The sequence below is a fragment of the Etheostoma spectabile genome, chromosome 4 (genome assembly GCF_008692095.1).
Source record: "Etheostoma spectabile isolate EspeVRDwgs_2016 chromosome 4, UIUC_Espe_1.0, whole genome shotgun sequence".
NCBI classification, from domain to species: domain Eukaryota; kingdom Metazoa; phylum Chordata; class Actinopteri; order Perciformes; family Percidae; genus Etheostoma; species Etheostoma spectabile.
The window spans coordinates 28,033,783-28,044,243 of NC_045736.1; the positions used below are offsets into that span (position 1 = coordinate 28,033,783).

General features: G+C 43.1%; 1 protein-coding gene across 14 annotated transcripts in view; it reads right to left on the reverse strand.

Moving 5' to 3' along the window:
- The window catches only part of foxp1b (forkhead box P1b), a 155,696-nt gene that overhangs the window by 15,460 nt on the left and 129,775 nt on the right, over nt 1-10,461 (reverse strand). For all 14 annotated transcript variants that reach the window (XM_032512523.1, XM_032512520.1, XM_032512522.1 and 11 more), the window contains 2 exons: nt 7,161-7,350; nt 2,099-2,206 (listed from right to left, as the gene is read on the reverse strand). In XM_032512523.1, coding sequence (XP_032368414.1) covers nt 2,099-2,206; nt 7,161-7,350 — 298 coding nt within the window. The remainder of the gene's footprint in view (nt 1-2,098; nt 2,207-7,160; nt 7,351-10,461) is intronic.

A 10,461-nucleotide genomic window follows, 5' to 3' on the forward strand; every position in this document is an offset into this window, starting at 1 on the left:
ACACACACACACACACACACACACGGAAACACACACACCTGAGAAACATGACAACATATTCTTATGTACCATTACTCCCAACCTTTGGAGACTATTATTCTTTGTTTTTATTTTTGATATTGTTTTTGGGGGCCAGCAGTATCAGTTGCTGGGTTTCATGTGGAAGTGCTTAAGGGTTTGAGAGTTAACACCTTGGTGAGCGGCTCGCACCCTTGCCTGCTGTTAAAAACAAAGGCAGCTTTGTGGAGACTCTCCCCAAATGTTTTCTTAACATGTTCCAAGCAGTTTGAGCAGGCAATTAAAGTAAACAAGATGTTGCCATGATAAAAACACTTGTAAAAACATAGCAGAGTGCACTTAGAGACTTTTCAAGGCAGAGCTCTACCGGGCGCACGGAATTTAATTCCCCTCTCTTCTCTAAACAAAGGGTGAGGCACCGTCAGAATACAATAAATAGTGATGGATTGAAGAGGGCGCTCCCAAAGCTGAAATATGCGTCTATGTGTGTAATATGTGGTTTAATAACTATGTGTCACAGTGTGTTTATTAGAAAAATAACATAACTGCCTCTTTTTCATTTGCAAAGAAATTGTACTTTACTATCAAACAATTTAGCAATACACTTTTCTGAAGCCAACTGCTCTCTAAGTGGATTCAAGTAAACGATGAAGAGGATTCAAAATGTTGACAAAGACAGTCAAAACTTTCAGCTGCCCGTGAGGCGTCTCTCTGCAGCACCTTTCTCTCCATCTGTGAGGAAACTCTGTGTTCGCTGAGTGCTTGTTTTAGGATAATGGAATTGTGTCATATCTTGTTTAAAGTGCGACTAATCCGGGGTGACAGTGAGCCATTGATCTGCTGCCACACAATGCAGATGTTTTCATCCTCTCCGTAACCATGGCGCTGTTATGTGTTGGATTACTGAGAGCGCACTGCACACAGGGTTGACTAGTAAACCAGCAGTCTGACTTAGACTGGGAAACATGATGCAAAACAAAAGGCCTGTGTCAGGCTGGAAAGGGTCGAACCTGTTACACAGGTGATGTTGACTTAGCTGGAGCGCTTCAAGTGCAGTATACAAGGTTGATTTTAAAGGTCCCATGACATGGTGCTTTTTGGATGCTCAGTAGTCCCCTAATACTGTATCTGAAGTCTCTTTCCCAAAATTCGGCCTTGGTGCAGAATAACAGCCACTAGATACAGTCCCACAATGAGCTTTCCTTCGGATGTGCCCTTTCTGAGTAGCTATTGAGGAGGAAAGACGGGTGGGGCAAGGTGGAGAGTGGGGGTGTGGCCTTGACCAACTCTATCTGGCTTGTTTTAAAGCCATGAGGTCTCTTTTTTTCTCATGGCCAAAATCTTTGGGCAGGCAAAGCAGAGAAAGGGGAAGTAACTTTGCCCCTTATGACCTCATAGGGAGCAAGATTCCAGAATGGTCCATCAAAGCTTTCATTTTCTCAAAGGCAGAGCAGGATACTCAGGACTCGGTTTACACCTCATAGGGAGGCTGGGGGAACGCATATAGGATTTTTTTTTTTTTAACTCAACTCAAGTGAAATTTTCATGCCATGGGACCTTTAACACAGTGCTGAGGTGTGGGCCTTCAATAAAACAAACAACACTGTAAACTAAAACACAAGTCAAAGAACTAAGAGCCTGAGAAAGGAGAGGGAAAGACAAATAAAGCACTGAAAAAACCGCACACCCACACACACACACACACACACACACACACACACACACACACACACACACACCAATCCCCCTGTCCAGTGACAAGGGCATACATGCAGTGCGCCCTAAGTGTAGGCTGCCACAGATAAACATCCTACCGTTGTTTGTTTGGGAAAAACGGCCCCAGTCACCATGGGAACTGCGCTTATCACAGGAATTAGAGGCCCATGCCGTTCTCAGAATGCGACCCCGCCACAGTACCCTTGTCAAGAGAGGGCCAACCCAGGCACCCACACTCAGGAATAACAACCAGCTGCACCTGTAGTGCCTCTGATCGCCGGGGGTCACAAAACATGTAATCCACCCAACACGAGGACAAACAAACTGCGATGGAAACATAGTTCCCACTATGACTTTTACTTACTTAAGGAATGAATGGAAATCATCAAACACCGCTTCACATCCAGGCCACTTGCAAACACCGTGACCATAGAGAGGGTGACTGTGTGGGGAATGCTCTTCTAGTGTGGATCTAAAAGAGAAAATCACAAGAGAAAGAGAGACAGCTATTAATAAAAACTTTTTTTTTTTAAGTTTTCTAGAATACAAACACAGTTACAGGCCAATGGTCACATAACGTGACGAGGGGTCACAGAAGATGGTTTCTACTGTTAAGCTGATGCTTGGTTAGCACCTCCCTGTGTGTACTGTATGTAGTTTCCACATGAAAACCTTGACTTCAGCTTGATATGTGAACCTTGGTCTGTGTGGAATCAGTGTACATGTGTGATCTCTGCTTGCTCTTCTCTTAAAAGAAGGGACTCATGTTGTGAAAGCACAACCAAATCAATATGTAATTAGTATCATTGAGCCATGTTGCAATCCACTTTGATCAAGACTGCTAGGGGGCTGCCTCAGTGGCTGCTTTTCCTGGCACTGCCTGCTGCATCATGTCCCAGAGCCCACCTGGAGGAGTGTGCACCACAACATGAAACCCCCCCAAATGCACCAGGCGCTTTCACACCATGCACAAACTGTAAACATCCCTGCCTGGTATCAATTTATCTACTGACCAATCCATGTCACCGGGGGCTGACAAAGCACCACATCTATGGGGAGCGTATAGCTTCATAAAATCTGTCTAAATAGCAGGAACGTCCCTGAAAAACAAACTTTACAACATCTTCCATATGGCAAGAGGAGTGGAACCACATCCAACCACAATCAGCGCTGAGAGAAAGCGGCCTGTGTGGAAGCAGTGTCTGCTAAGAGAACAAGCAGCAGCCATATGGACACAAGACACACAACTTTCAGCTACAAGAGCCTGGGGGACTGGCCTATATCGCTACCACCTGTGCTTCTGGTGGCTCGTGAGCACAATGCTGCTGCTTCTCCTCTAAGCTTCTCCTCTTCAAGATTCATTACACCACACGGTTGTGTTGCCCTGTGGGAATAACCCCAACCACTAAAATCTCATTTATACTGTGTGTGTAAATGTATATATGCAACATTATATATATATATATATATATATATATATATATATATACACATATATATATATATATATAGAGAGAGAGAGAGAGAATAACATGTTGCATTTTTAGCCAATCATCCATCTGTTAAGATTTAAAAACTCAATGTAAAAATGAATTAGTTGAAACAAAAAGTAATTTAACCATTGTATGCCAAATTTGCAGGATTAAACAAGCCAATGTCCAGATTAAAATCTCATTTGTATCCATGTTAGTAAAGACGTACCTCAAGTAGGAAATTTTACAGGTCGTCACAGGTTTTCTTGTGTTATAATTACTTGCTTAGAAGTTCACATTGTTCATAACATGTGATAATTGCATTGCAATTAGGAAGCAGTCAAGCATTCATGAATGTGGTTAGCAGCTTTTTTTCTTCTTCATATTTTCATATTTCTTTTTTAAATTCAATTATGAATAATGCATTCACATTAAGACCTCTGTTTTGATACAGCTAATAAATAGATGGCGGAAGACCTATTAATAGTGAGTTTTTAACAAGGAAATGTGTGTACTGGTGAAGGTAACGCTGGTTTTTAATTTAAAAAGATCCTTTTTCAATTCTTTCGAGCAGGATTGTTGGTTAATTCTGTATTAATAAGAAATTGGAATGTGGAGTGTGGTGGGAATCAGTGAGCACAAAGCACTGTAAGGGGCTGGCAGCAGAAGAGCCCTTTTCAACGTTGGATGGCTAAACAGTAGTAAATGACAGAATTTAAACCAAATGAGCTACATTAGTGTAATAGGAGACAAGTGTAGGATTCATGGGGTTTGGTCCCATTTGAGATAATGTTTTTAAAATTTAAAAATTTTAAGGAAAACTGTTCCGCAGCTGCGTAGCGTTACATTTGATTTGCACCCAGGACAGGTCTGTCAGGATGTTTTTATTGTCAGGCAGCCTTCCGGAAAGAACCCTCTAATGATTCTGTAACAGTGACTCGGAAAACCACGTCATCAGCTTCCTTTATAGGAGAAGGTACATTAAAGTGTCTATAGAGCGGGAGTGAAAGGTGTTGCATTGTGTTAATGCGTAGACAGAAACAAAGATGACTCAGACAGCTGCTGGACACTTGTTTTCTAGTTCACTTCTTTTGATGAGATGCTTTGGGCCATAAACAAGTCATGATCGATGGCATTGTGTGCTGATGGACTCAATATATCAGCAAAAAATGGGAAGATTGATGTCCACCTTGCCCGGTCAGAGTCTGGCCATAATGTGTGTGAAGCCAGTCACAACACTCTACCTCTCCATTGGTACTAATGTATTCCCTTGTGTCCTCCCCCTCAATCCTCCATTCATAGCCACCACCCTCCCCGTTTTTAACTGTCTAGGCCCTACACTTGATCCCTTCAGTTTGTCTTCTCTGTACCACTGCATGGTTTACCCTAAATGATTTAATTATCAGTTTTTTTTTTTATGGTGTAAGACAAATGAAAGGCAAGAGAGATGGGAACGCTGTGCCAAATCTGATTATTTATCTCCTTAACAGATTGCTGTGTTACAGTCCCCGAGCTGTGGTTACTGATGGTTGTTGGGAAGTAAAGTGGGCCAAGCGCTTTGTGAGGATGCTCCCTTACAAAGCTGATACAGCACTGTACTGGGAATTTGTGTCAGATACAGATCAGCCACATTTCATTTAAATAAGCAAATCATTGAATAAAGATGACCTGGCTCACAGGGGTATATCTTCATCTATGCATCACAGTTTGTGCGCTGGGAAACAACATGGCTTGACAGATTGAGTGACACAGGCTCTGGTCATATCAGGGATGTTGTTCAGACAAACAGAAATCCCAGCCTGTCTTGCCAGAGTGTTCTTTGAGACAAGTAAAAGCAGGAACACGTGCCTCGTCTTTGGTGTGTCAAGCCGGCGGTGATTGAATTTCTCCTCCTTCCTTAAGACGGAAGTGCAAAGCCGGTGAGTGATTCCTGTGGATGCACTTAAGGTTTTAGTTGCAGGCGTCGTTGTGCCTGGGCAGATTTTATATGACACATGAAACTAACTACATGGTACTTAGGGCGTGCTGTAAACCAATCTGAAGCCAGTCGGGAAAACAGGCCCATCAGCAGAGAGGCTTGTTTCTGTTGCATGACAAAAGGACTTGCAAAAACCGCATCAATTAAAAGTTCATTAAGTTCAGCACTGGGAAGATGAGTGGATGCTCTCTATTTATGCCCAGCCCGGCCCAGCCCATTATCTTCAACCTGATTATTCAAATCCCTGGATTATAACACAGACGTTTTCTCAGAGCCTTGCTTAGAATACCCGTACTTCATAAAATTTCATTTTCTTTCCCAAGGAGTCTGATCAGAATTGAGCCTGCATCATCAAAAGGAGCGGAGAGGAACAATGCACTAGATAGTTTTGTGATTTAAGTGTTCCAAAATTAACGCAAGAAAGGGTTATTGGTCGTGTTGATCTAAATTGGCATCATTCAGCATTTAATAAACAATGTTTTCTGTTCACAGATGGGCAGGATAAGAATCACCTGCTTGGTTTTCTGACAGATCTAAGATATTGCGAGAGTATGCAGACTGAGACTGCCTTCTTCACTTAAGCTTGTGTTAAACTGCTGTTGACATCTTCTTTAATCTCTGACAGTCAGCGCGAGGCGGAGGGGCTGCCAGCTCTTGCATTATGTCTTTTCCAATGTTTCATGGAGCCCTGTCACCGATGCTCACCTTGTTTGCTAGCTTGCGACATTGTGTGATGGAGTGAGCGAATCAATATCCTCCCCTGCGATTTGTCATTAACTTCACGAAGAAAAAAAAAACAGACACTGAGCTAAACTCTGGGTGAAGGAGGACTGGAAGCCTGTGGAAACTGTCAACCAACAACTATCGCCCGTTTTTTTTTTTCCTGTGGTGTCTGTGCTGGAAGATTACTCTGAAACACAGTAAAGAGGATAAGTCTGTGCAGGTAATATTAATCTGTTTAAAACCGATACCACTGCTTGAAAAGAAATAGCTATTTTCCGTTTGTATCTCTCCATCAGTGAATCATAGTACGTCCTCTCAAAGTCACTCTCTGCAACCCCCCGTGCACTACGCATCCACCTCACCCCCCTCAGCTGGTTTAGTGTGCTCAACATGTTTTCATCAGCAATGCTTTCATAATAACGCGTAGGTTTTGATCACTGAAACACAAGTCAGATGTTATGCCGTGAGCTCACGGTGCCTGGAGGCTCCTCACTAGCAGTTCAAAGATCAGGCTTTGGTGCAAGAACACAAGCAAATGTGTAAGATGCCAAATTAATTCCTTGCTTAAAGACACAGATACACAGCTCACAGAGCAAACGCCTTTCACAGATGATTCACCCTGGTTTGGATAGTACGATACACCCACCCAGGGTTTGTTGTTTCTGGCATATAATAGCATGTTGTTCTTGTAATGCTTTTGTTATTCTTGATGTGACAGGTAATTGTCAGGTTGATTCTACAAGTCGTCAATTAATGAGGGGGTTCAATAACCTGATCCCCTCATTAATAGTTTTGTGATCCAATTTAGGACTGTGGGCACATTTCTCTAAATCCCTGCATTTCTTCAAGGTGTTTCTGTGAAATCCCTAGCTGTATCCAGACAAATAGAAAAGTGTTGGCCTTAATGGAAATAATACTTACACAATATAAATTAAGAGTAACCTCTATGCAAACCCTGTGGGGACATGTCTATCAACTGGGGCCCTGTGAGAAATTGCTATTTTAAATGGAAATTCCCTCTGTTTGCTTTATGCAAAAATGACAGAGAAGACTGTTTCACAAGTTTAATTACCAGTTGCAGGTTACAAATAAGGTAAGGAACAGTGCTTTAAAGATTCTTGCTGTATAAAAGCGATCATTTTAAGCTTGTGTGTCTGCACTTACCCGTGTTCTCGTTGTGAGGAACGATGTGAAGCCACATGCAGGGAAAAAGAAAACAAAACGAGAAATACACAAAAGTCCTTGAGACTCACCCCTCTCTCTTGTGACTCAGGTACTGCCCGTTGGTGGAGGCATGCTGGTTGAGGAGTGGGTTCTTAGGCGGTGCTGGGGAGGACAGGTCAAGGCCCCGGTGGCCGTTGTTGCTGCTGTTGTTGTGCTCCTCCTTCACGTGAGCGTTTGTAACCTCCTTCCACAGTTGCTGTAGCTCTGCTGGAATCATGCCTGAGACAAACAAATTGGATAATTAAATCAATTAGCAGCTAATCCAACTCTCTTCTTCATCACTTAATTAAATCAAAGCGTCTGTAAACAAAGCAGAGTATTAATTAGAAAATATTCCACTACAGGGTAATGCACTGAGAGCTCTTGCCTCCCCTCCTCTCCGCCACCTCCTTCTCTCCCTCCCATTTTTCCTGTGATCTGAAGTGTGTTTGTATACACAAATCCCTGGCATTCACGCAGATTTCATGCCCACAGAGTAAATAATTAACACCCAGACAAGGCATGAAATCTGAATAATCACCATCATTTTCTCTCAACAACAGAGATGTGCAAAACATACAACAACAAAAAGTTTACAATAGCAACACTAGAAAACATCCCACCCCTGCCTCCTTGAGAAACAGGACCCTGGGGTAATATTCTCAAAAGCGCATTAATGTGCAAAATACTTAAAGCTCTGCACCGCCTCCAATTGACACAGAAGACTTAAACCTCATTTAAGAAGTCAAGCACACTGCAGCTCACACAGCCCTTTGAAACAAAAATCCCTTGAAGACAGAAGACATTTTTCTGTGTACTGGAAACACATCTACCAAGTGCATGTGTTTTCTTCTGCCTATGAGTGACAGTGGTCCCGACACCCAGGGCCAGAGCCGGGATGAAGAAGGATAATGCTTTGTTTGTGCACCCCACTTTCCATGTCTGGGAGAAGAGAGCCTTTGTTCGCACATAATACACATGTGTCCATCTATGCCGTGTCGGTTACTGTGCCGGAGAAGTCTGCTTTCATTTGACACAAATGAGGATAAAGCTGATATGTTAAATAGTATCAAGCCTCACGGGTGCAGAATCTGTGGCTATTTGTATTTTCCGTCAAAACACACCACATCTGGGTAACCCTGATTTTAATAGCGTACTAAAAGATCTAATAGGGGAATATGTGGATTTGTATTGGGCATTCAAATCTGTGCTTAAATAAGCCACATGTGTTAACCATGGTGAAAGAAGCCCTTGGATACGTGGTGAATTTAACCACAGAGCAAATGGGCAAGACCGCTCGTTTAACATTACAATTAATTAAATCCATTCTCAAAATGAGCACTGGCGAATGAAAGATGATTTGCACATGCTTATCTTCTTGGGTTTATATTCTCCGGATCCCCCCTCCCCGTTTCTCATCACCAGCTCTATAGATACCAGAAGTGCTCCTTTCAAGGACCAGATTGTAATACATTATGTGCAGAATGCTTAGTCTTAATTTATTCCTGTTGTGGAAAATAACTGTGAGGTGAAGATCTCAATGCGATCAGCAAAAATATTTTTAATTTGATAAGCTACTAAAGATTTTAATTATGCTGGTAATGGAGAACATTGGCCTAATGAGGCGGAGGACTCCAGAGAGACGCAGGGGCTAAGAACTGTGAAATGAGTCTGATAGGATTGCTGTAAATTCACACTAGATCGTTTGCATATCAAAGAGCAGGAAATGATTACAGGACAAATCAATAACCTTTCCACGTTCCAAGAAGCGTCTTTCCTCATTGGAACATTTCAACACGCTGGCTCTATTCTGCCTGCCTGTATTCTCCCTTATTCTCTTCAATGCCTTGATGTGCCCTAATGGAAGTGCACGTCCATGACAGGATAAACATGCTTAATATTGCGCTCTGTGTCATAGCATGCTAATCCACAGCTTGCTCATTTCCAGTTGCATTTTCAAAGGATCAATTGTTGTTGTGATGGTATGAGGAGACTTTGGAGCAAAAGTTTATTTTGTTTCCTATTTATTTTTTTTCTGGGATGGCTGGTTGGGAAGCGGAAGGTCACTGGTGATGCGAGTGTCCTGCGCTCCGACAGCGGGAACAATCATTTTCCCCCCACTTGGTGCCCGGTGACAGTGGGCGATGTATTTTTAGCCGATGTGCTTGACAGGGCAGCCCACACTGGCTCAATTACCCAGCAGTCCTGGTGACCCCGACACCACTGTTTACTCAGATGAAACCACAGCAGATAGACTGGTCTGATGAGAGAGGTAACAGAGTGGGACAAAGCTGTCTCTTTCTGAATGTAGTCCCTAGTTTTATTGCTCTCCGTTTGCCTCTTCCCTCTCGGTAGTCCTATCTAACCTTAACCTCTTCAAACTCCACAACAGCTATGGCTCATGATTCCACATAAGTGACAATAAAATATCATTACAGAAATGTCTCAGAGGGTATTATATTTTGTGTTTGTACAAAATACATTGAGTTGCTCTCCATCTGATTACTCTGGGACACATAATGACATTGATCTGTAAATCCTCTTTCTTGGGTCCCCAGTTTGTCCATCCTTTAAATGCCGGATTGGTTTATCTTTCCCCTTTCCATTTTTCAACACAACTATTCCACTCATTACGACTGGGAAATACGGACAAGCACTTTAAAAAATGTATGTTGTTGGGACACTTGATTGATCACCGGCCTCCCAACTCAATTTTACCTCCGCAGGTAGCTTTGGCAGAGAGACAGGCCGAGCTCTTCAACCTTTTCCTGTCCTTGTCCCCCTGTACCCAGGTGACCATGTTCAAGCAAGCAGAAAGTTGATTTAAGGTTCATAATGACATCAGTTGCAGGCCATCATCCCCCAAATAAAAAATGGACCCCAGTGCTCCGGGCTCTTTAAATAGAGCTGTTACTTCTCACACACACTGCTGGTGCCGTGGGGGGACAGTGACATCGCTATTAGTTTATTGTTCCGTCAGGCTGGGACCTTTACTGCACCCCTGTTTATGTTGCCGTAATCACTGGCCTGCTGATATGCACCCCTTAGGCCTGAAATATGTCCTGTCCTAATGCTGCAGGAACTATTACCAGTAGCCCACTGCTGGACGTATCAATCACTGACAGGTCAGCCGCATTACCCACCGCTGTCCCTGATGTGCTGCTGTTCTGTGAGCACTTCATGGCTCGCCACATTCTTTGCTTTCATATTACCGACAAATTTGTCTTGTCACTGTCCCACTGGCCTCTCCCAGACAGCTTAAATGATGTTGTGCAGCTACAAGAACTCACTCTCTTGCAGAGCAACCTCAGAGGGTGTGCCTAAACACGCACACACAACAACCCCCCCCCC